Source organism: Uloborus diversus, chromosome 7, assembly GCF_026930045.1.
Source record: "Uloborus diversus isolate 005 chromosome 7, Udiv.v.3.1, whole genome shotgun sequence".
Classification (NCBI taxonomy): domain Eukaryota; kingdom Metazoa; phylum Arthropoda; class Arachnida; order Araneae; family Uloboridae; genus Uloborus; species Uloborus diversus.
The window spans coordinates 10,327,022-10,354,523 of NC_072737.1; the positions used below are offsets into that span (position 1 = coordinate 10,327,022).

The window sequence follows — 27,502 nt, forward strand, 5'->3', positions numbered from 1 at the left end:
TCTTGTAGTGATCATCTCAAAAATCATCCTCTACACAGAAAAATTGATCTTATAAAATGGGTGCAAAAGAATGATTTTTTTTTTTGGCAACTCCATAAGTAAACTTAATTACCTAGCGAGAAAATTGGAGCAAATTTTATGGTAATTTTCAATTAAAATGCAAAAACATCAACATCCAAAAAACATCGAAAATAAAACATTGATGGTCCAAAAACATCGATGTTTTAACAAAAACATCGTTGTTTCCAAAACATCGACATCAATGTCGCACCCCTAATCTGTAGCCTATTTTTCGAAGAAAAATTGCTTCTTTTAATCTAAAATACAGTATGTATACCTGAACAGTTATTTTTAATTTGAGTTGTTTCATTTCAAAATCAGCTGAATCCATATTTATAAATTTTACAAGAGAAAGAAAGAAACATTCACACTTTATTTTCGCAAAAGAATTAATCGTCATTCAAATAACTTTGATGTCAGACATTACTGTATATTCTTTTATTCTCATTATGCATTTAACTATGTACAGAATGGGGTCTAGAAATTTAAATATTTTACTCATTCAATGCAATCATGCCCAGGGCCGGATTTGGAAGTGTGGGGGCCCTGGGGAAAGGAAGGAGTGGAGGCTATCAGGGTTCGGAAAGATCATTTTATTTTCGAAAATATCCGATACTTTGATATATATCCGAATATTTTGATATATATGTATATATACAATATTTTCGATTTAAAAGAATTCCATTCAAGTCATTTGGTCAAATAATTTTTAAATTTTTCAGCTTAAGAAGCGAGAAGTTGTAAGGATGACCTGCAAAGTTAACCATTTTTCGGATTTTTTTTACTTACTTTATTTCTCTTTAACTCACAGGTACAAATTACAAATTAAATATATATATATATATATATATATATATATATATATATATATATATATATATATATATATATATATATATATATATATATATATAAATATATATTGCCACTGAAATGCTCGATCAAATAAAAAATTGATAGTAAATGGATACTTGCAATCAGGGCTTTTTGATATATCGACAATAATATTATTTTTGTGCAAGCATTCTTTGTAGAAATACAAAAAAAAAAAAAAAAAGGAAAATTTGCTGACTCGTGAAAGTTAGGATATTTTGTAAAAATTTTATTGTGGGGGGCCCCTTTGTTGTGGAGGCCCCAGGGCAGTAGCCCTGCCTGCCCTCCCTTAAATCTGGCCCTGATCATGCCCATCAAAGCAGGGTTTAAGCTGGGTTCAAAAGTTCTTTAGCATAAAAGCTAAAATTGAGGGGGTAATGTCAGCAAAATGCTAAAATGTTACACATTCTCATATATTTATATATGCCTCAGTGTGTTTCATCTCCAGTTGAAAAATCTCCAGTGATAAAGCAGTTTTTGGCAGCATCTCCACAGTCTAGCATCTCCACAGCCACAGTCTATTTACAAAGCATCTCCAGTGATAAAGCAGTTTTTGGGGGGGACATAATGCTAGATAAGACTAATAGTTATTGAACTTAATTGTAGTTTAAACATCTTAGCTAAGATTTAAAAAAGATTATGTTGATTATCGCCATACATGCTTCCTTTCTAGGTTCATAGATTTCTTCTTCTTTTTTTTTTTAATTAATTTATTTTTTATTTGAGCAAAAAAGCGAAAATGCATTGCTTTATTTTCGCAATTCAGATGGTGTTTTCGCATTATGCGAAAAATGCGACCGTAGCGGAAACCCTGCATCAAAGCCATGTATCGTCAATTTATGGCTATAGCCTAATAGCTTCAATTCCCTTTCACTTTTTGGTAATGTTACTTAACTATCTATACAGTATGGGACCCCAAATCCTCAGGATTATGACCTTTCTGGATTTTGGATTTCAATTCAAAAAATACAGAAAGCTCTCCTGTCGTGTAATATTTGTCACGTTTTTCCAGGGTTCACTAATGTCCGAGTTAAATTTCTTTGATTTTTTGAATAATTTGAATGAAAGTATACTTCATTATGCTAAAACAAAAGTTGGAAGTAATTTACAGCGACGTATAGTCCACAGGTGTGGCTTTTTATTATTATGCATAGTGCTGATCAAAGCAATAAATAAATCTTATTTTTATTGAAAATAATTTTCTATTTTTGTTCAATAGGCTTTGTGTTGCATACTTATGGGAAGGAAAAAAAAATTGTAAACCGATAAAGGATGTTAAAAGATTACTGCACAATTACAGCAAAAACCTTTTTTATGCATAACACGTTGCATCGAAAAATATTTTTAACTGAATGTACAGTGTTTTCATTAAGTAATTGCTGAACATTAACAATTTTGAATTTTTAAAACTGAAAAAAAAATCTTATTATTTTTATTTTATTAATATGTATTAAAAAATATTTGAGAAAATAAGTTTTGGGTTTTGGGTCTTTCGGATTTTGGGATTCTGAAAATGGGGTCTCATATTGTTTCGAGTTTATGGTTATAATAAAATTTTTATTTGGTCCCTTTACCTTCGTTTTAAATAGGCATGGCTGTATACATTAATAGTAAAACAGTTTTCTACAAAGAAATCTTTTAAATATGTATAGTGTTCATTATGCATTTTTTTTTTGGTGATTGAGAAATTATATGTAAGACCAGCTTGGCTATTACAGCATTTACATCATTAGTTACAGCTTTTGTGTTTAAATAAGTTGTATTTGTTTAGAGATACCCATGAAGAAAGACTGAAGTTTGCAAATGAGATATTGCCGGAGATTCTAGATTCTGCCGATCGTCCCTTTCAGGTTTGCTACTCTTTTGAGTACTTTGAATTGATAGAACTAAATTTTTACTTAGTCTTTTCTTTTTAAAAGTATGCAGGTTATCTTAAAATTTAAAATCTGAATTAATGAGATTTGTGCTCTTCAAAGAATTAACTTTCTATTTTGTATATTTTGTTCAAACTCTTCTATTGGGTTCATGCTGATATTTTTACCTGGGTTATTAATTTTTGTTTTATTGCTGTGTCCTTCATTTGAATTGTATTGAAGAAGAGCAATTTGAATCTGGTATCAAAACCGTTGGAGAGTGATAAACATAAGTTTATCCTAAATATATTATCAGTAATTTATTATATGTATCTCATAATTTACAAACAACTATAATCATGTAAACGTAAACTTACTGCGAATATTAGCGGTGTAATGATAACCTAACGAATTCATTTTACTAAGCAATCTCACAATAAAACGACATGTGAGGACACAGTTATGCTAATCAGGTACGCAGTATTTATAGAGACTTCAGCTGTTGAATTGCTCTCTCTTTGTCGTGTTTGGTTTTAGTTTGCCTGTTGGATTGCAGTAGGGTTTTTTTGACTCTCTGGCATTATCAAGCCATCGAGTTCCCCGTTTATATTTTTTAGGATGCATTAATTGAAACTTAGTTTTTGATCGTCAATAGATATATGATATGATTGAATCATCAAATATCATCCAAACTTAGTATTCGTTGAATATCTTGAATTGATGTTAGGAATGCAGATCATGGAATCTTTTTCGATATGATCTTCGGTAATAGTAAATTGGAATTAAGATTGAATTTAGAAATCGTTTTAAATGAAATTTAATTTTGAACATGGCTTTGAGTTAGTAACTTTTTCTTTGATTTTAATTTATACAATTGTTACTCGTTAATAAATATGTTATTGTTTATAATAGGACTTTTTCATCACTTAGTTTAAGATGATTCACAAACAGAAAAATGAATTTCAAATTGATAGTTTGCTACTCTATTTACTCATCACACTTTGCTAATTTATTAGCTTTGAAATATTAGTATTCTTGGCAAAACTTGGACTATTATTACTTATGCAATATGCTGCAGTATTATAGTCCCTCAGAGAGCAACACTGCCGTGCTAAGCGCAAAAGTCATATCTGCATCTGAGTTCAAAATGAGAAATTGCCGTTTAAAGTTGTATGCTTCCATGTATTTGATAAAAATGCAACTTTTTCAGAATTGTTTAAAAAATATTTCCCATTCACAAATGACCGTAAAACATTGCATGTAGGTAAAATATGCGGCAAGGAATCACTTTGTGACTGGAACACAATTTTGATAAAAAGAGCACATACAACTTTTGCTCTCAGCACGGCAAAACACTGCAGGTCAAAAACAGTTGCAATGTTCATGGTGTTGAATTGATAAAAACTGATAATTTTAAATTGATATTTTTTTATAATTTTCATAGGTATTATATGAATAAATTAATTATAATTTGTTGTTTACTTAGCTTATTTCAATAACTTTTTACGAATAACACTAGTTATTTTCTTTAGATAGCTATTCATGTACAGTTATGTGTTACGTTTTGAGACAAATGTTGTCAATTTAGAAAGGTAAAAAAATTTTCCCGGCATTATCAAATACCCCATTTAATTGAATAATATTTCTTAGAACCGACGGTATTCGATTAAGCGGGGTCGACAGTACCATGTTTTTTTTTTTTTACTTATAACAAAACCAGCCTTTGAACAAAACAAAAAATTCTTTTGAAATGTTTACAAAAACCCAATCAAATGAAATTCAGCCATTAAATGAAAAATAATCTGTCAATCAATTGAACTATGACACTAAGAAATGAAATAACCCACCAAATGGAAACACAAGCAATTAAATAACATGTAAAGTTTCACTGAAATAATCTGCCATCTAAATGAAACAGCTTTAAAAGCTCCACTAAAATGTTAAATAATCAGCCAAATAAATATATCTAGTCATTACTAAATTAAATGGGCAATTTCATGGATAACTGACTGACATTTCCGAATCAAAACAATAAACATTTTGTCACATTCTACAGGGCTCCCAAATGGTCCGCTTTTCCCGCCAAAGTCCGTTTTTTATGGTAAAGTCCGCTTTAGACCGCTTTCTAACATTTTGGTCCGTTTAGTCCACTTTTATATTGTTTTTTTTTAAAAGTTTTCATTGCATTAAAAGATACTGTGTGCTGATGCGTGTTACGCCCAAACACTGACCGCGGCGCCGTTTTTCTATTGAACCAGTTCAATTAGCATTCATTTTGAGTTCAATCTTTTTGCATCTTGTTAATATTTTGATGTTTTTGACAATCATAAGTTATTTTAACATTCATTACCTTAGATTAGCTTATTTTATGTTTCATTTCAATAGATAATAAAAAATATAAAAAAATCGGAACCATGGTAACATCAAACTTTCTCGGACTTCACCGAAAAATAGCTTGCTGGGTTTGAGATTTCAATCTCTTTGCATCTTGTAAATATTTTGATATTTTTGACAATCGGAAGTTATTTTGACATACGCCTCCTTAGATTAACTTATATTTTGTTTAATTTTAATAGACAATAAACTTTTTTATTTTTGGAACCATAGCAACATTGAACTTACTCGCACTTCGCGGAAAAGTGCTTGTTGTGTTTGAGATTTCAATCTTTTTGCATCTTTTAAATAATTTGATATTTTTTGCAATCAAAAGTTATTTTGACACTCTCCACTATAGATTAGCTTATTTTTTGTTTAATTTTAGTAATAATAAACTACTTTTTTCTTTTTGAAACCATGGCAACATTAAACTTATTCGCACATCGCGGAAAAGTGCTCGTCGTGTTTGAGATTTCAATCTTTTTGCATCTTGTAAATATTTTGATATTTTTGGCTATCGGAAGTTATTTTGACATACGCCACCATAGATTAGCTTATTTTTTGTTTAATTTTAATAAATAATAAACTTTCTTATTTTTGGAATCATAGCAACATTTTCGATACTTACTCAACTTACTCGAACTTCGCGAAGAATTGCTTCTTGTGTTTGAGATTTCAATCTTTCTGTATCTTGTACATATTTTGATATTTTTGACAATCAGAACTTATTTTGACATAAGCCACTATAAATTAGCTTTTTTTGTGTAATTTTAATAGATAATAAACTCTCTTATTTTTGAAACCATGGCATTGCACTTACTCGAACTTCGCGAAAAATTGCTTCTTGTGTTTGAAATTTCAATCTTTTTGCATCTTGTAAATATTTTAATGTTTTGGGCAATCAAATGTTATTTTTACATATGCTATCCTAGACTATCATATTTTATGTTCAATTTTAGTTGTGTTTAGTTTTAGAAATTTTTTTTTTTGAAATCATGCCAACAGTGAACATACTTCGCGAAAATTTGATTCTCGTGTTCAAGATTTCAATCCTTTTGCTCTTGTAATTATTTTAATATTTTTGGAAAATGGAAGCTGTTTTGGTGTGTGCTACCTCAGATTACATTATTTAATTTTTAAAAACTAAAATTTTGTATCCTTATTTTGTTAAAAATAATATTAATGAGTATTTTCAATTTGAAAATATAGAAGTTCTCGGTTGGAATAACTGAGCTGGCAGTGTATTTTATGTATAGCTCTATGAATCTGAACTTGCACATTTATTGATTACATAAGTCATCCTGTAAAGGCAGGCACAAATTTACATTCAGTGTATTTAATCGCTTAAGCAGCATTTGTATACAGTGGCTCCCAAAAGTGTTCTTACACTTTGAAATTTTTTAGTAAAACCAAAATAACTCGAAACCTGAATTCGAATATGGAGTCCAATATTTTTTCACATCATTCCTATGTCATTCTAAATACAACCGATTGGTTTTTTCAAAATATTGACGGATCTACTTTTTAAAATGGGTCAGAAAACGAAGAGACAGAGAAATGACACGCCACAAAAGTCATCGTACACTGAAATATTTTCGAATAAATTCATGATTAAAATTATCATATGCCGTTTTATTATTATTTTTGCATTGTGTTGACCCTTATAAGTCATTTGGCTTTAATTTTTTGTTTATTTATTTCTTAATATTGTGCTTATTGCTATAAAATCGCTGGTATTCGTAAAAACCGCAAACACCATTCAAAATTCGAATTTGTTTCCCACAGTTGCGGTAAATTGGTTTGAAATAACTCTAAATTAGTTAATTTATTTGTTTGTATAGTAGATTGCTTGATAAAATGCTTTAAACAAAGGAATCGGACCGAAAACAAGGTAAGAAAAGGTCAACCGGCAAAGTTGACAAAATGTGATCAGAGATTTAAAGTTGAAAAAATTATAAAAAATACACATTTGAGTGCTGTAAAAGTTTCTACAGAGTTAAAAGAAAAATTTTACGTTTAATTTTCACCTAAAATTTTTCGCCAAGTTCTCTGATTAGCTGGATTAAATGGGACCTCTTCCCGCAGAAATTTTCCTGTTCGCACGAAAAACACAAAGCTTACGCTTTTCGTCGCAAAATCAAGGATGAATAAGCTAAAAACGTTTTAGAATTACGTCTTGTTTACAGATAAAAATGAATTCAACATTTTTGGTTAAATTGTTGTATAACTGTAAGTAGAAGAAAAAATGAGGAACTTAATCTTAAGAACTTAGTTGGATCAGTTAATCACGACGGTGGAGGTGTTCTAGTGTGAGGGTGCATATCAGCACCAGGACTTGGTAGTTTGTAATTTTTTGATGAAATAATAAATCATGCTGTTCCTTTAAATATTTTAAAAACAAATTTTAAACTCTTAGCCAAAAATTTGGTTATTGGAAACAACTTTGTTTTTTTATCAAGATAACGATATGAAGCACTCGGTTTTCAACGTTTGCGTCTAGTGCCTCAAAAATCGTCCTAAAATTCAGAAAAAAACCCCTCAATCTCCAGATTTGAACTTAATGTAACGTATTTAGAGATATCTGGAGGCTAGATTACGAAAATACGGCTTTAAAACGAAAATAGAGCTAGAAACAGTAAGACTCGAAGTGTGGTTGAACACTTACTCAGAAATTACGCAAAAAAAAGAATGAAACCTATTCCCAGACGTTTAAAAGGTGTTATGAATACTGTATGATATTTTACTAATTAATAACTTAATAAAAAGTTAGATTATTCAATAATAAATAGACATTTTATAAAGTGTACGAAGACTTTTGTGACATAGAATTTCCGGCACTTTTTGGTTTTTGATTTTTTAAAAATTAAGTTTTAATATTTTTTAAAAACTTTTCATGTAGTTTTGGTAAAAATTAATCATAGATCTAATAATTAAATACCTATTCCGAAATATTAATTCGAACCAATGGATTGGGGCCTATTTCGTTGAAAGTCGTAGGTGTATGAAGACTTTTGGGAGCCACTGTATATTTAGATGTGGTGACTTTAATGAAAATTTTTCTTTCTCACTAATTTTTATATAACTTGAAGACAGTTACAATATTTTGGTTGGCCGAACCACTAATACATACATATGAAGAAATGATTTCGATACTTAGCATACTAATAAATGATTTGCAAACCTCTAATATTTTTGAACTTAGTCAGTAACATAGCTAGAAATTACCTCCTGCTTTGGAGTTCAGTCATAAACTCTCATATGTATATAAAGTTACCATATTTGGGTTGGAAATATGTGTAAAAACCAAGAGCTTTGGAGGGGGACCTCCTGGCCAGTAGCCTAACTATGGGATCTAGCACCCCTGGCGAACTAAAGAAATTGCGAACTTCCCCCCCCCAGGTCACCCACATGGGAAGTATTGTGACCTCCAAATTTTTTTTTTTTTTTTTGGGAACGTTTTTATTCATTGATTTGACAAATGGAAGGCAGCATTGTAATTTTTTTGGGCGATCACGATTGCTTATTGTTCTCATTTGACTGTTTTGATGTCCTATCATTTTATTTACCCACCGCCACCCTCCGCACCATCACCGTCGAACGGGTCCTCACGGTGCTGCTCCTATAGCGAAAGCCCTCTCCAGGTTGCATCCATGTCCTACACACACGCGCATACATACACGCACCCACATACACATACAAACACACACATACACCTACACACATACACACACGCATACATACATACAGACAACCACACATACACACACAAAAACATACACACACACATAACTACCCACACATTCATGCCTGCACACAGACACAAACACATATGCCTACACACACACGCGCATCCCCTCCACACACACACATTCATACACAGAACTACCACTTATGCCAGCGCACAGACACAAACACACATGCCTACACACACACACACATACACTTAATCCCTACACACAAACACATACCCCCACACACAAACACACACGCCTACATACGCACACTCGTGATTGCGAAAAACGTATTTTGAATTCAAGATGTCAAAATTCAAATTAATTTTTCTTGTTTTCTTTCTTAGAATTGTTTTCAATGATGCCCAATGTTCCTTCTGGGTTATACTCCTTCTAGCCCTTTTTCTTGCGAGTTTTTTTTTTTTTTAATTTTTTCAAATTCTATGATTATATAAAAAAAAACTATTAAAAATTTTTTTAATCAGTCGAAATGCCACTCCCCGGCTGCTGCACCCCTGGCGAGAGCCACTCCTGCCAACCCCTAGTTATGGGATCCCCTAGTCCTGGGATCTAAACTATATCTTCTTGTCTTGCGGTACCTTATATCAAAATTAATTCTGTTTAAACTGGTTACGTGAAAAATTTTGTAAACTACTATGTGCTAAGATGTTTACTGTAATAACTGTATCTAAAAGATCTTAACTTGGTATTCACTGATTCATCGGTCACTTAGGTGATTATTTCCAGTTTTTACTTGTTAATTAGTAGAAAAATTATTTTACAATTAAAGTTACTCTGTAAAATGGTTAGTTACTTGCATGCTTGTCAACCCCCCCCCCCCCCCCCACATCCAATTGTTTGTGTAAACTATATAATTCAATTGACGAAAAGTTCAGTTGTACAGAAGGGGATGAGAAATTATCATCAAAAATCATTATTATGGTTGTTAATTACTGAATTATCTTCACATATTTAGTGCCAGGCAGCTAATTTGCCTTTAGTGCTTCCCTGGGTTTAACTAGGAATGATCCTCCCAAGGTCCTCTTTTTAATCCTAATTGGTCCTCTTTGGTCCCCTTTTTGATTGAAAGTGTTCCTCTTTTACCCTTTTCTATGGCTAAAATCAGTTGGGAGCCCTGATTCTACCTAAAATGTACATTACTTAAAAAATATTTTCCTCTGGTTTAATGTTTTTTTTAAGCCAAATATAATGGTGTAGTTGAATTTTGAAAATATTTTTTGGTTGAGTTTTGGAAAATAGTTAAATACGTGATAACTGATAAACATATAGAGTGCTTTAATGTCAATCTATTAGCATGTTTTTAACTATTTCTTAAAAATCATCCTCAACATTGTTTGGGAATTCAATTACGACATTAAATTCAGCTTCAAAAGATAATTAAAACTGAGGAAAAGATTTTTAAAGTAACTTATATTTGGTGCTTAATGTGACAAAATGGGTATGGTTTTGCTTTGAAAGTGTCAGTCAGTTATCCATCAAATTGCACAAAGGTTAAAAGTTTCATTAAATTATAAAATTATAGAAACAGGATCAATAAGACAAAGATATAGCAGTAATTTTTAAATTTTTGCCAATGTTCAGGGCCGGATTTAGGGGTGCGCAGGCGGGGCTACTGCCCCTGGGCCTCCACAACAAAGGGGCCCCCACAATAAAATTTTTACAAAACATCCTAACTTTCACCGGTTGAAAATATCGGATATATACATATACAGTAAACTCCCGATTATCGGTGGTCGGTTTATCCACGGCTCGGATTATCCGAGGGTCTTTTCACTAATTTTTTTAACGGTCATTAAATGTTTTTTAAACTTATGATTGTGTTTTTGTTCGCTTTTAGCTTTTACATATGTATATTTTTTACATTCAATGATAGTAGATGCAATGTAGCAATGTTTTTAGTAAAAATTCAAATTTATGTGTAAGTGTTATTCATATTTTTTAGCTATTGTGTACAGTAGCACCGTATTTTAACTATTATTCGGATTATCCGCGGTTTTCGGTTATCCGCGGCTACCATGCCACCCTATTCTGCGGATAATCGGGAGTTTACTGTGTATCAAAATATTCGGATATATATAAAAATATCCAATATTTTTGAAAATATAATGACCTTTTCGAACCCTGATTAGGGACCTCCACTCCTTCGTTGCCCCGGGGCCTCCACACTTCCACATCCGGCCCTGCCAATGTTGAAAGCAAACAACTCGGCAAGCCAAGTGCTGTAATGGAAAAGTAGCAATTTTTTAAGTAATGGTTGCATTTGTTTCTTAAACCGCAGGGCAATCAGTGGTGGAAGACATCTGACAAGCCCTGGCAGACCCTCGCCTGTTGCAAGGAAGTTGCCAAGGCAGTCCGACACCCGAATCCAGAGGAATACATCTCTCACTTCCCGATCCACCAGGACGGGTCCTGTAATGGCCTACAGCATTACGCAGCCTTGGGTCGGGACCATTTGGGGGCCATAGAAGTCAACCTGCATCCCTCTGATCGCCCACAGGATGTATACAGTGGGGTTGCGGCGCTGGTAAGTTTATTTGCTTGGATCAAAGTATTTTGAATCATCAGATTTTACTAGCTACCTCACCCAGCTTTGCACGGTCCACCTCGAAAATAAAAGTTATGTCAAGTGGCGTGTGTTCAACAATCAGGCTTGAACAAAAAAAAAAAGCAGTAAAATTTTGCGTCAGATTTCGGAAAAATAACCAAAAAGTAAACATTTTAAATCCCCCGATTACAGGAGAAGCCTTTAAAACAAAACCCAGAATTTTACTTGCTCATATTCGAGACAAAAAATGGCAACAGATCTTTCGTCTTAATGTTTTTCTTCACGCTACAAATTTTAATAAAAGCATTGTTGCGGAAAGTTGAGATGAAGCACTGAATAATAGTTTAAATGGAGGAAAGCCTTTAAAAATGGGGATTTTATGTCGAAATCTAAGCATCATAATTAAAAGTTTTTAATTGATATTTCTGCTAATTATTGTCGGAGGATTATGTTAAACAACCAAACATAAAAATGGGAAGATTACGAATCCATCGATACCTGGTTCGATGGTCAGTTCACTGTCGTTCTGGAGAGGAAACTTGGACATAGATGTCTACATAGATACATACGATCAGTTTTTAATTATATACGATTTTTCTGGGGTGAAGTTTTACAGGCACTGCCCCAAAAATTTGGATATTTTTAAGCAACAAGTCTCAGAATTTCAAATAATCTGCCTTATCCACCGAGATCCAAAATCGTCATTAATTATTAATGAAATGCAGATGCAAAAGTGTTGATCAGCAGCAACTTTTGCTTGTTGAAAAAATAAATAAATAAAAATAATAGTAACAGTTAAAAAAATTAAAACAAGCCTGTTAAAAAGGTAAACGGTATTCCAATGTTTACGCATTGTGAGGAAATTTAAAGGGGAGAAACTTCGCCACATAAATACATTATTGCACAAAAAAACATGAAAAGTTCCACAAATTTTTTAATTATTTGTTAAAGATCAAATTTAAAAAAAGCCATTAAGTAGCATAAAAAGTTACATTAAAATGAAAAAAAAAAAATTGAAAAATTAAATTAAGCTGTTTCGTAATCCGCCAAATCAAAACTAAATAGTATTAGGAAGCAACCATGTTACTGTTTTCAGCCAGGAATCCATTAAAGTGTAAAATAATTCGTCAGATAAATGTATTAATTAATTTAAAAACAATAAATGTTCCATCAAAGTATCAAAAGAACAAACATTGGCGACAGCAATTTTAGCAATAGAAAAAGTTTTTGCCAATTTCACATGTTCCGCAACTCAATAATTCCTCCATGATTTTAATGTGAATATTAAATGGCAAGAAATATAATGCTGTCAAATTTTGTGACGCCAAAGAATTTCATATATGTGCGTCACGATGCATTTCAACTCTTGGCGATTATTTTTCATTTTATTTGTTGTCCCCGTATTTGGTTTTTTGGTTTCAATAAAATGAAGCTTTTATTGTTGTCAAATATAGTTTGTTCAGCGGATTTTTTTTAATGTTTTACTGAAACTTTTAGTGTTGTTTCGTGGGTGGTTTCATTTACTGAGATGATTATTGAAATTTTTAATAAATATATAGGTAGTAAAATTATATGTAATAAAACTTTAAATGCTTTCGATTATCGAATTTATTTATTTTTCCAAGTAGTATGTTAATTTGTTTTTTTCGCGGATTTTTAATCAAAACAAAGTAAAATAATTCGCCAAATAAAAAACGAGATGTTAAAATAATATGAGAAATCTCGTTAAAATATTTCGCTAAATCAATTTCAATTCTCCATTATTATGTGACATAATCAGCAGAATAAATTAAACTTGTCATAAGTAAAAATTGAAAGTGTGTAAATTTTGTAAAATTAGAAAAAGAAGCAAACATACGACAATGTAAACCTTATTTTTTAATTTTCGCCGATGATGATGTAAGTGCAATTTTTCAGTTTTCGCCAAGTAAAGGTAAAGAGAAAATTCACCAAACTGAGCGATGTAACTGTAACTAAATAGTATCAAAAGAGCAAATATGTACAATTGTGAAAATAAAACAATTATTGTCGAAATCTTGACGATTGCGCCATTAAATACCTCCTTTAAATATGCAGTAAAATACTATATAAATTATAAACAACAAGGTTTCCTTCTCAGATATATTTTTTTTAATTTAGAGGAAGAGTAATGTTCGAACCCTTCTCGATATCAACTCACATTAAATGTCTCAAAAAATGTACACGTAATCTCTGGGGCTGACTTACTAAAAGTGAGACCAAGGCTCAAAATGCTTTGGAATTCCCTGTGCTTCAGGGATGCATTTTACCAGAAGTGAACGCCAATGAGAAATAGTTGAATACTGAGTTGAAACCAGTTTTACCTGAAAAGGGAATTTATTTTCCTTGAAAAACAGACCTGGTACGCCGTTCCGGCATCAATTCACCCTGTACTACACTACTACACATCGGTTAACCATATCAATGAAATTTTATGTTAAAGATTGAAAAAACATCACTTTTTACAGCAGAAATAATACGTTAACTAATGTAAACAAATGATTTCCCCCGGTTATACTACAGCGCCATCTTACGGACAAGGCGGCGCCATTGATCTTTTGAGAAATGACTGAGGCTGATAAGACACGCATCAAGTGAAGTCTTGGGATAGAATGAGCAAAAAAAAAAAAAGACCAAAAAAAAACTTTTATTTTCCAACATTTTTTTAAAATTAATTTTTTAAAATGTCCAATTTTTCAAACAAGGTGTAGTCTTAATGACGTCACAAATGATGCACTTTGCCGTATCTTTCTACTACGTTTCCACGTTATGATAATCAAGCAGAAAATTAAATATTGTGCTCTACGCTTGCTACCAACCATATCGTTGCCAATACACGTGAGTAAAGATGCGAATTAAATATTTTGCACTGTGAATGGCAACACTGAATGTCATTTCATCATTTGTGATGTCATCGGCAGAAGCCTTAAACAATGAAAGCGCTCTGATTTAAGTAATTTTTAAAAAATGTTGAATGTAAATAAATGTATCAAAAAATGGTCAGATCCTATGTTTTTAAGCATGCTCCTTCAGAAAAAAATACTTTTAAAATTTTGGAAACGTCCCCATTTCTTTTGTAGCCATTAAAAAAATTGGTTTATCCTTATCACAAATATTTTTTGTGAGTGGATATATTCCTTGATCAGTGGATCTAAGTTATAAATTATCTACTCTCTTTGATTTTTATTATTTCATTGAGATAAGAAGTAACTAAGCAAGTGCACTTATGTTGTGACTCTGTTATGCCCAGTTTTGAATTCTTCATGCTTGAACCAAGATATTTTAAATCTTCAAGTTTTCTAAATCCTGAATTCCAGATTAGTTTTAAATGCTGTGTTTTCTCTCCTCAGGTCGAAAAAGAACGTCAGAAAGATGCAGAGAATGGTCTTGAAATTGCTCAGTGTCTGGAAGGGTTTGTGAAGAGAAAGGTATGGAGCATTTGTGTGTGTGTGTGGATTTTTATTAACCAGCTCAATATTCTGTAGTTTTTGTTCCTTCTGAAATTGTAAATGAATGATCAAAAATGAGTGAATCATACTATGAATATTTATTCATTGTGTACTGTTATCTTCTATTTTGATGAAATATGGTCTATCTTTTTTCCCACTTCTTTTCTTTTCTTTCTTTCTTTCTTTCTTTTTGATAACGGCACTTTGCTTGCGCTTAGCTGTTATAGACCGTTTTTTTTTTTCAAAACCATTTTTTGAAAATGAAACGATAGATGGCAGGAGTAAAACTTTTCTGGGGGTAGCTGGAATTCCTTTTTCTTTCTTTCCTCTTCCTGTTTTTTAAATCTTCAAATCTCCAAATTTTATTTAAAAAACTTTTGAGTAATCCAGAAATATTTTTTAGTTTCTAAATTACATGGAATGATCTGTATTGAGAGACTGGTACTCACTCACAGAAAATGACCGCTATTTTGGATTGTCCATTAAGGAAGATTTACTGTATTTATAAAAGTGTAATATCTTCAGAATTTTTTTTGAGATTTCACCTCTGAGAAGTTAAGCGACAGTTTTCTTAGTCCATTTTTTGATGTTTGGTTATATTTAGTACTTTCCAAGGGTTCAGATCTGTGGATTATAAGCTTACATAAGTTTCAGATTTTACTTTGAAAATTTTGGTCACTGGTTATTAATTCAAATATTGTTTCCTTCTTTAGGTTGTGAAGCAGACGGTCATGACCTTTGTTTATGGAGTCACGACCTATGGAGCCAAGCTCCAGATACTGAAGCAATTAAAGGATATTCCCGATTTTCCCGAGAGATATCACCACGAAGGCGCTTCATATCTGATGAGGAAAACATTCCTCAGTATTCGAGAAATGTTTACAGCTACCAAACAGATACAAGTAATATTTTCTCATTTTCTACATTGTTTGCTCAGAAAATATGTAACTCAGTTTGTAGTGTTCGGAAACATTATCCCGTGTTTTAATAACAGAAGCATAAGGGTTACTTAAATAAATGAATAATTAAGGATTGAAAGTAGGAAATGTTGAATTTTGGAATTTTAACTTTTGTGAGATTTTTACATTGAATAAATTTTAATATTGTACTATATACAAAATTTTGTGGGAAAGAACAGTGAAAGTAAACACAAATGTTTGCTGTTTTATCGTCAGCATTTGCCATACTTGTAACAGTCTTGCTGACGGATTTTACAAAGAAGTTACAAAAGTCAAAAAAGTGTTATGCTTTCAAAAATTCATTTTATATAGCATTATTTTCTATTGTTTCAGCTTCGAGCAGACAATTGTATCACCAAGTGTATTGTTGCATTATTTACCTCCGCTCATGTTTTTTGAAATAAATTCATGCATATATACAGTTAATTACCATTAAAAGAAAACTTCAAGGTGTTGCAAATTTCATTCATTGAGCAAGAATTTTGTTGTAATAGAATTCACACACACACAGGAAACATAATGGCAATAAAAACGGACATTTTATTGTATTGGTATTCACTGTAATGAGATTTTATTGTGATGTTTTCAAATATATATGTATATGTGTGTGTTTGGCTAGTCAGACCAGTAAATGAATAATGCCTAAGCAAAATTGTTTTTAGAATTTGATACCTCTTTTATCCAGCCCCCATTAATCCGGATCAAATTTGCTAAGTTAAAAAAAGAACAAAAAAAAAAAAAAACTTTTAAATAATAATTCTAAATTATGATAGCAAAAATGAAACCATAAATGCACCAAATATTTGCTTTACATTTTGGTTGAATGTACAACTCCAGCAGAAGTTCAATAAATTTTAGTAATCTGACAAACAACATGACAAACTTGGAGTTTTAGTCCATCACCACTGCTTGGGTGAAACAATCCTATATAATAAAAAGCATGAATCTTTACTGTAATAAAAGATAAGTCTGCTTATTTAAGACTGTTTTGCTTACTACACATTTTAACCTGGATTATCCAGATTTTTAATCATTTGGATTGCTGTTGGTCCTAATCTGGATAAACAAGATTCTACTACATTGTTAAAAACTGCTATTTGGTACATGACATTAAAAACAATTTTATTGACTTGTGTAATTTTTTTTTTTTTAAGTGGGGGAATTTTTTTGGTTCTGCTTCAATTTATTTGTTTATTTATTTATTGGAGTTTTAAATGAAGGGTGGTGCAAAACTTGATCACTGCGCATAGCCAGTGGACAAACACAAAAGTTTGATAATTGAGGCAAACATAACCAGGCAGCGGTGTAATGCTGTGATTAGAATCTGTGCAGCCTTCAGAATGCTGCTGCATTAAGTTTGCTCCAACTATAGTCATTTCCATTTTAAAATTTTGTTGAAGTAAGTCACTGATTCATCTAAGAAAAACTTTCAGACACCCCATTTTTAAAACAAAATTATTAACTGCATTCACTGGTCAGACTACTACCGTATTTTAATTTTGGCACTTTGTTAACAGGGGCAAACCCAGGATTTTTTTTCACAATACCTATTTTTGTGAAAGTGTATCAATATTCTATTTTTATGTAAGTTTTTTTTATCAGCATTGATTTTGTGATCTTTTAAAGGCACACTCTAATTTTTGTAAGAGAAAATTAGAGCAATTTAAACTTTAGTTGGAAAAGTGCAAATATCATTTACTATTATTTCTAATGTTTTTTTTCGGGGGGGGGGGTTAAAGAGGTAGGGAAATTACCATTGTATCTCAGCTCAATAGGCTTCGTACTGTGTACCATTCAGGAAATCATAATCCCCCGAAACTGATGCTAAAAGATTGCCTAAGTGCAATTTGGCGAAAAACAGCTAAAAATGAGTTTAATACTATGAAAAACTTGTTACCTGAGTGATTGTTCATATAAATCATCTTAGCATTTTATTTTATGAGTAAACTGTGTTTTAAACAGAAAAACAAGTTTTCTATTTTAAAATATAGATTTTTGTGAAACTTTCTTTTTTTTTAAATATTGTTTCGAGAATGTGCCGATTTTCTAAGGTAGTTTTGTGAAGCTGCTGATTTGATAACTTGATTTTTTATGAAAGTACCGATTTTAAAATAAGATTTTTGTGATGGTACCGAAAAGTGGTAGTAAAATCCACTTGTATTGGGCAATAGTTAAGGTCCTTTTTTCCATCCCTAATTTTGTCTTTTGTTTTTTTCAAAGGACTGGCTCACCGACTGTGCAGAGCAGATCACGAGAGTTTCTGGTGACACCTTGGAGTGGGTCACCCCTCTGGGTTTCCCTGTGGTGCAGCCATACCACAAGGAGACTTCGGTGAGGAGCTCCAAGTACTGCATTTCACTGGTATGTAACTGCTGTGCTCTACATTAGTTTCACTTTAAAGGGCAATTAAAACAGATATTTCATCATATCAAGATATTCAACAGGTATTAACATCGGGACAGTGCATCCCCAGAAATATAAATATTTGTTAATGCTCCATTATAAGCACACTTAAATTCATTTTAGTCTTCATTATATCTGTGAATGTAAGTTGAATAATAAGGAAAGGTTCTTTACTGAAGATCTGCATTGAGACTCTGATTATGCAAAATGAAATGCAAATTTTTTATTTTACAAGATAAAATATTTTTGGACATGGGGCTCATAGGAGTGAGTCCTATACTCTGGTTTTATGCCGAGAAATAAGTGGAAAGGTAGTAAAACAAACCCATAGGGGAAAAAATCAGTTTTAATGATTTAAAAAGTATTTGAGGAGGGAAATACCCCCGTGAGCCTTTTGACTTGTTCCAAATGTTAATGCTTTTGAGCTGAGCACCTCTCCAGCCCCTCAGTAGTCTTAATAGCTAATACAGGGTTCGTACGCTCCTTCAAAATTTCTCCAATACTCCTTCATTTATGAATTTTTTTTGAAGGGCCCTTCAAACTCCTTCATTTTGGTTTTAACTCCTTTAAAACTCCTTCTTTCTTATTTCAAGACATAATCTTCCTCTATGACAGTAGCTTGAAATACTTCGTTTGATGACTTAATTTTGTCACAAAGGTGAAGGTATAAGGGGGATTTTAATGTAGTTATTTCGTGTATTTATTTTTCCATAAAGATGTGGTTTGCAAATTGATCATAGAAGTTATAAGATTTTAAGGTTAAAATATTTTAGATGACTAAGACATTTCATAAATGAAATAAACCATGCTTAAATGGTGTTTGACTATTTTTTCAAGTTTTATGGTTACTACTTTTCCCTTCACCCCACTCTCAGCTGCAAAAGTCAGTTTGTCTAATTGTTATTTAAATATTTAAAAATACATAAGCAGATGTACTATATTAAGTGATTGTGTTAAAAAAAAAAAAACAATTGTTTAGCAAATCACCGTTATGATATGAGTTATCCACAAGTGATGTCATGCCTTGAGGGGGAGACGGGTTCAGGAAAATGTGACAAGGGGAAGAGAGAGTGACAAAAAGTAACATCATGCAGTTATTATAACAATATGTTTTTAAAAAATATGACATGTCATAAGAGGAGGAGTAAGATAAAGTGTGACACTTTGTGACAAAGGGGAAGGGGGTCAAAGATGTTGAAAAAAAAGTGCAACATTATTTAAGGACAGCCCATTAGTACTCCTTCAAAACTCCTTCATTTTATTTCTGAAATTGAGTACGAACCCTGAATACATAATGCTCTCTTTCCCTCCAAATAATAGTAATAGCTATAAAACTGAAAAAAATTGCGTTGCGCTATTTCCAAAACGTAGAACGTCATGGGGGAAAACTATGTTCATGTTTGGATTCAGGGGGTCATTTTACGTAAAAATCAGCAGGAATTATGTCAGACGTATTTTGAAAAGTTCTTTTTTTTTTCTGTTGCACAGTGTTTGTAATTTTGAAATGTTATTAAAAATTATTCATTTCATTTTTGATATTGTTATTGCTATCTAATTTGTTAATTATTTGCTTGATTTTGCAGGGACAAGAACCACTGACTGCTTACGATAGCAGATATGAGCCTTATCAGTAAGTAATTTTTGCTAATAACTATTGATGTAAACAATATAGTTTTTGTGCAGATGTAAATTTGATTTTAGTATAGACATACAATTACGATAAAACCAGTCTTTTCAAGCACCCCTCAAAATTTCATGGAAAAGATTACTTTTTTAATACAATGTAAATGCACTAGTAGTAGCCAGTGCTTCAGAGTGCTTCAGTAGTGGCCACTTCAAAGGTTTATGTTTGAAAAAATAGGATTCCAGGCTTCCCAATAGATTCAAAAGTGCGTGAAATGTGCATGAGGTATTACTTCTTGCACGTTTGACTCCATTGGGAGATCTGGAATCCTATTTTTTTCGAATATAAAACTTGAAGTGGCCACTCCCCTGAAGCACTCTGAAGCACTGGCCGCTACTGGTGTGTTTACCTTAAATGCTTTAAAAAAACTGTTTCACTAATGGTTTACTTTTCAAACATTTGAGACTTTCTGGTATTTTGCCGTCAGATCATGGGGACTGACTTGGAAAATTATGGAGGAGTGGGGGAGGATGTCACTAGGGTCCCCCCCCCCCCAAGAAAATTCAGATTTTTGTGCCTTTAAAAGGCCAACTTACATATTTTCTGGTGTGTATAATTTATACAAACAAACAATATGTGACATGGCGTTTTCAAAGTAAAACAATCTAAAGTTTGGTACACAAATTTTCTGCTTCAATTAGATCATGTCCCTTGCCTTAAGTGAGGGACAATTTTACAGTTCCATTTTGTGGGGAGCTGTGCAGTGCCATAGCTAGGCTACGGCACTATACAAGGTTGACTTGCATGGAAAAGCACTTCCAGTGGCTTTCTCGGTAATTCATCTGTTTTCCACTTGACACAGATGTACAGCTAAATATTACATCATCCTCTTCATCACCATGAAAGGCACTAAAAGTGTGGTTGGTATTATGTGGTGTTTGAGTCAAAGAAGCTGTCACTGTATCAGCAATGAACTTTTGCAATATCAGTTTTGTTTCTTGAAGGTCCCCAAAAGCTGCTGAGTTGGACAGGCAATGAAAGATCTTCTGAGATTTTGACCACATCTATAACGATGCTACTACCTTGTCTTTGCACCCTTTCAGACCTTTTAGGAGAACATTTGCGATAACTGTTAAAAATGTAATCTACTCTTCCACAGTTCTTGGTGATACTCCCGATGTATGACGAAAAAGCTGAAACAGCTCAACCAAAGGTTTTATTTTCATTTGTCATATCCTTTCGCACAGAGTTCATGACGTCAACTATAAAGCAGGTTTTATCTTCAGACTTGAATCAGATATCATCACTGGTGCTACCATAAGATGTTTCCAGATCTTTTAACAATGCCCTTTTTTTGTGGTTTTACCATTAGCCCTCGGTCACTGAACAACGAACAGTTTTCAGATAGCTCATACCTCGTGTGATACCAGTTTCCGATGAGCATGGTTTAACTGATATGTCTTGCTGTTTATCTTGGAATAGTACGCATACATTGTCATGAGAGCCTCCTATACCGTATAAAGTAGATTCTTTGTGGTCAAAGTTACCGAAAGCGCCAACCGTATATGAATCTGTCTTATAATCACTGGGCATTGGCACTGTAGTAGGAGACTGTTTAAGAGCATATTGTGCAAGATTATCATGGTGAAGAATGACCTCACTGTAGCTGACACTGAAGCTGAGATGATTCAAGCTTGTTATCAATGTTTTACTTTTGCATTTCTCATGTATTTCTTCGCCCATCATCATATGTAAAGGAGTTTTTTTAGTTCCACGATGCATGTTATAGTACATTATTTGTAATAACGCTTGTGCCTTAAGATACCACTTCTGAGAATACTTCCTCTTTTCTTCCTCTTGTTCATTGTCAACTTCTTTCATGGAGTTTGGATCTATGTCAAATATTGTAGTGAAAAAGTTTATTAAAACATCAAGTATTTAACTTTCAGTCCAAGATCTTTTAAGGTCTTGCGCATCACCAAATTTATTGCTGAGCTCGAAATCTAGCTCCTGCAATGCGTCTCTTAGTAGAATGGCGCATTCTGTTACAGGATTGAAGCTTCTAAGGACATCTGCTACTTCTTCTGTTTGAAGATTCGCAGAAAAAAACATAATCGGTTTGTTTGCCTCGTTAGGTTTGGCGAAAGTAATGTCATTTTGAAAGCAATCACACAGCATTAGTTTAAGCACCTTGTTGCTGATTTTGATGCCAACATTTTGTATATTAAACTTGTCTCGAATATAACTGAGCGTGTATCCATAGCCTTTATATCCATGCAGTCCAGATTCGATGTCATGAGATATAAGCAAAACGGCTGCCCCCTTTTCTGAAACTGGAGGTGTACTCTTGTCATCTGCTTCAAGTTTTCATTTGTACTTCAATAAATATCCAGAAATACAATTGTCATGGCACAAAAGATCGGCGCCGAAAACACTTGATACATCCTCCAAATCACTTGGGCGAGTGAAAACATAATCTTGTAAGTATAATGTGGCTTTTAAAAACTCCTCAGCTCTCGGATACTCACTTATTCTGTACTTCTCGCAAATGCGATTATGTGATACATGGTTACAGAGGATACACAATTGTAATCAATGAGGAATACCTCCTGCTTGTGGACTGTGATAACGTACACGCTTCCTTCCAGATTTCTTTAAACTTTCCTACACATTCGACTGAGCAGTAATGATGCCGTCATCTTCATCTTTTGATTTTTCCATCTCATTTTGAAGCTGTAAAAGAGGTTTCTTATGACAGTATTGCTTATAGCATGCGTTATTCATATGGTAGTACAACAAATCTTCTTCACTAAACGCGTTCAAACGCTTAGTAACTACGTCATTTCGCAATTTTACTGCGGCCCTGATTTTTTCACGACCATTTCCTGTACTTATCACACTATTGTTGCTTTTATTACATGTATTGCAAGTCTTTTCAACTGATTTGAGGTCTCTTATGCTGTCTTTCGACACTCTCGACAATTTAATAATATCCATATCTCAATTTTATTTCGATAGATCTCGAACAAAAGAAACATTCAGATTAACAGCGTTTCATCATCTCAAGAACCACCCTCTGTCGCACTCATAACACATCATATAATTCAATGACTGCCGACTTACTATTTCGAAGAATAACAACGCGCTCGAATGTTATGTCTGCGCTGCCTATAGTGGTGCGCCTAAATGGAGCGACTAATAAACATTCTGAGTGATTAGTCACACCAGTGAAAATGGCAAATAAACATTTTTTTACGTAAATAGTTTTTGAGCATAATTTTAAACGGTTGTCCAACGATTGACAGTTGAAAAAACAATTTAACAAGAGTGAATTTCAAAAAAGAAAAATAAATAAAAAACAATAAAATAAATTGTTTTTAAATTACTTTTTCGGGAAAACTTTAACACTGTAACTTAAAAGTAAACTAGTTAATATAAATTAGTATAAAAATGTGCAAGAATCACGCAAAAAAGTCAAGTATTAAAATAAATATGAGCATTTATGTGATCGCGATGCCGCCATCTTTGATGACGTCATAGCAGGAAGAGTGACCAGATGGCGGATGTCCACCCGAGTCCAAAATTCTTTCTAGGACACCCACTAAGCATTTTTGAAAAAAAAATTCTCCCTACTCAAACTTTCCTACAGAAGTGCTGTCAGATCCAGGACTAAAAAGCTTCCTCATTTGTTTTCAGTGGGGGGGGGGGAATGTGAGTTTCCTCATAGTTTTTGAAAATTTCACTGTCTTCAGAAAATTTTACTTTCTGACAAGTCTACTATCACCCCTGTATTGAAGCGAGTTCTTTTTTAATTTTCGTATCAGGCTCCCCACAAGTTCCTTAAAAGTATTTGAAAACCCAATGTGGTCCTTAAAAAAAATTGAATTTTCAAGCTTTTGTAGATGAGACATATTCTTGTTCACCAACCAAAGAATGTTATGGTAGAGGATTTCCCACAATACTTTACAAATAAAATCAGCTCTGTGGCTCAGTTCTTTGATCATTGTACCAATATTCAAAATAATATCAAATTTTGTTGATGGAAAATTTAAGCTTTCATTTCTATAATAATATTTTTAAATTTCTGCATTAGTCTCATTAGTCCAGTAATAACATTATCAAGCTTTCATAGGAAGTTTTGTATTTTGAACATGTATAATTTCTTCTTTGTTTGACTTTTTTATTTAATAATACCAATATTTTTGCATTTGCCTTTTGGATTTAATTTAATTTTACTTTAATTTACTTTCAGACTGCCAAATATAAGGAAGCAGAAGAATGCTTTTGCTCCCAACTTCATCCATTCACTTGATTCTAGTCACATGATGTTAACATCATTGTTTTGCCAAAGGTATTTCGAATTCAGCAAAGTTATACAGAAAGCTCATAGACTTTTTTTTTGTCTTGTTAGATTGAATAGTTTTTAATGTTGATACAAACTGTACGCAAAATTCATAAATTCTGTTAGCCCTAATATGTAGGATGTCAAGCAGTTAGTTACCAAACTTAAGCCAGGGCTAGGCCAGGCAGAATTACAAGCAATATTCCTGTAGCACAGTTATGACATCCAGATTTTCTGAATGGCGCAAGTGTTGATACATTGCATCAGTGTAAGATGTTGTTCTAAAATCATTAAGATGTTTCGTATCTGTTATCTATTTTTACATGGTGCTTCAATGTTTAATTTTTTTCATGAAAGACTCTTCCTTTATTTTGAACTAGTGGCACCCGCAAGGCTTTGCCTACAGTACAAAATTAAAAGGTTTTTTGGCTTGATTGTATATTTACAAATAATGTATGATGAATTTCTCACCAATTGGCTTGCCGATGTTACGGTTCCACTTTATGATAACTTGGTAATTTACTCCATCTAATGATTGTAGGCCTGAAGGAAGCATTTCAGACCTTGGATATATTTAGTTGAGTAGCAGTTGAAATAAGCACATGATGAACAAAGTCCCGAAGAAAAAATATCCTTTTATTTTAGCATATTGAATGAGCTAATACTTAGACAATATGTTTGACTTACATTGAATCCAGTTCAACAGGAACATTAAAAATATAACGTTATACTAACATGAACAACATCTCATCAAAAATGGCTAACAACTTATATTGAATTACTTTAGAAAAGATGCATCTTCACGAAATAGGACATTCAATATAATTATGCCATTTTTGTTGAACTGGATTGGATGACACTAACGTGCAGACAACACACACACACAAAAAGAGTTGAGGGAGAGAGAGAGAGAGCTCTCAAACCTGCAGCATTATATAGACACAAAAACACAGGGTGGAACAACCAACATTCGAAATTTTAATCACTTATGTAAAATAACAAGCACTATTGCCACACATGAAAAACTTTGGCAAACATCTCACGGTTATCACATGCAGGAACTAACAAAAACCCAATCCAGTTCAAATGAGTGAATCGCCCAAATGATGTCGCTACCGATTCAATGTTGTTCGTTTGTTTACATCGGAGCAATTTCTCCGAACCCGATCTGCAGGGGGCAACAACGTATTTTAGACTAAATAACAGTGGGTTATTTAATTTTTTTTCAAATTTATTTAACTAAAACAAAATTTGACTAAAATATTAACTATGATAATTTTGCTCAGGAAAATATTCTTAAAAATGGAATAGAAAAAGAACAAAATCGAATTTTCAAAAGATCGCTTTGAAGTGCACATCCATATGCTACAAACTAATTCTGTGCCAAATTTCATGAAAATTGACCAAACGGTCTAAGGGCTATGCGCATCACAGAGATCCGGGCAGAGAGAGATCCTGACAGAGAGACTTTCAACTTTATTATTATTAAAGATTATCTCTAAGCAATGGGGCATAAGTACCCAAATCTTTACTAATAATAAAGCTGAAATTATGTATGTCTGGATATCTGTATGTCTGGATGTCTGTTACACGCGTAGCGCCTAAACTGTTCGACTGATTTTCATGAAATTTGGCACAAATAAGTTCGTAGCATAGGAGCGATTGGAGTTTGTTCCTTTTCTATTCCAATTTTAAGAATATTATACAGAGCAAATTTTCACATCGTGGACTAGCAAATTACCGTACCGTGGACGAGCAAATGAACATAGCAAATTGGCGAGAAATTCATCATCCATTATTTGTAAATATACAGGCGAACCAAATGACCTTTTAATTTTCTACTACGGGCAAAGCCGTGCGGGTATCACTATAATAAATAAAACCAGAAATAATAAAAAAAACTTACACGAGCTTAAAATTAATACAGTAAAAAATAAAAGTATAAAATGTAATAACAGTAACAGAAATGCCCGATGCTCATTGGCCAGACGCTATGCTGCCGTGTATCAGAAGGGGATTTGACGTCCGCATGCTAATGAGTTGACTTAGGATATAACGAAAGGTTTTGAGTAGGAAATTGACTTCTTCAGCATTTTTCTCTCTGGCTAGGGGACTCGAGCGCTTGTTTGCTTTTAAGCAACGATGGGGCCATATTTTTAATAGACAGTTCTTAATAGTTAGATATAGCTCAGCTCTAGTTCATGTTATTTTCAAATGTTTTTAATATTCTTAAACTAACTTTACTAAATTACCAAATAAATTTGGTTTTATTTTAAGTTGTCGTCAACTATTTTTTTACGACGATTATCATCATGCATTTTTAGTCATATTCAATTGGTTATCGTATTCGAAGGTATTAGTCTTGAGCACTCTCTTGCTCATTAAGTCCCACTAGTTGAGAGTAAAAGATAACTAATACATATCCCACCTCAACATCTAAAGTGACACAACTCAGAATTTTTTAAAAATGTACTAGTTATTGATTTAAAATCTAAATTTAATGCTCTTTCTTGCCACAAAACTTGCACTAGTTACTTTACATCACAACTAGTGTGTGGTGGCATACAAACGATAATTAATAGTGACATTAAACTGGAAGTTTCATCCTTTACGGCAGTTCTAAGGCAGGAATACAAACGTATACCAACTGTCCAGCTATGGCATCCAGGGACAGCAGTTTCATCCTCATTATATACTCAACCATAACCTCTCAACCTCGAGTTCATAACAAGGACGGAAGTGCTGTCTGAATGCTGAAACCGGACAGTTGGTATATGCAAGACATAACATTAAAATTTAATAATTCGGGCAAAAAGTTTTTAAACTGAAAGTGTACACTATGAAACCCAACCAGTAAATACCGCATCATGAATGTTTTGTGCGTCCTGTAAAAGGATGAATACAAGGGAGGAGCGATGGGGCCGATCGCCCCTCCCTTGAGACCCTGTACCCGCAATTTTTCAGAATTGAAGTCCAAAAATAGGTGTTAAGAAACGGAATAGGGTTCAAATCTCTCTTCTTCAAACTTTTAGGAATGGAAGCTTCAAATAGGCAATTTTAAAGGCTCTTTGTCGATGTTAGGAGAAAAAGTAAAGACATGGTTGTAGACATCTATAGTGCAGTGGTGCAGCGAATGGGGGGGGGGGGGGGGGGGGTTGGGGGTGAAAACACCCCCGAGAGCTATTGGTTTTAATATACTGTCTGACCACGGATTGTATGGAAAGACAAACATCTGTTTTACAGCCGGA

At 33.0% G+C, this 27,502-nt stretch overlaps 1 protein-coding gene across 1 annotated transcript in view; it reads left to right on the plus strand.

Annotated features, from left to right (window-relative positions):
* Positions 1 to 27,502, plus strand: part of LOC129225911 (DNA-directed RNA polymerase, mitochondrial-like) — a 78,173-nt gene that overhangs the window by 39,816 nt on the left and 10,855 nt on the right. Inside the window, exons 20-26 of the mRNA XM_054860444.1 lie at positions 2,705 to 2,783; positions 11,193 to 11,438; positions 14,828 to 14,905; positions 15,640 to 15,828; positions 18,106 to 18,246; positions 19,872 to 19,918; positions 24,165 to 24,263. Coding sequence (XP_054716419.1) covers positions 2,705 to 2,783; positions 11,193 to 11,438; positions 14,828 to 14,905; positions 15,640 to 15,828; positions 18,106 to 18,246; positions 19,872 to 19,918; positions 24,165 to 24,263 — 879 coding nt within the window. The remainder of the gene's footprint in view (positions 1 to 2,704; positions 2,784 to 11,192; positions 11,439 to 14,827; positions 14,906 to 15,639; positions 15,829 to 18,105; positions 18,247 to 19,871; positions 19,919 to 24,164; positions 24,264 to 27,502) is intronic.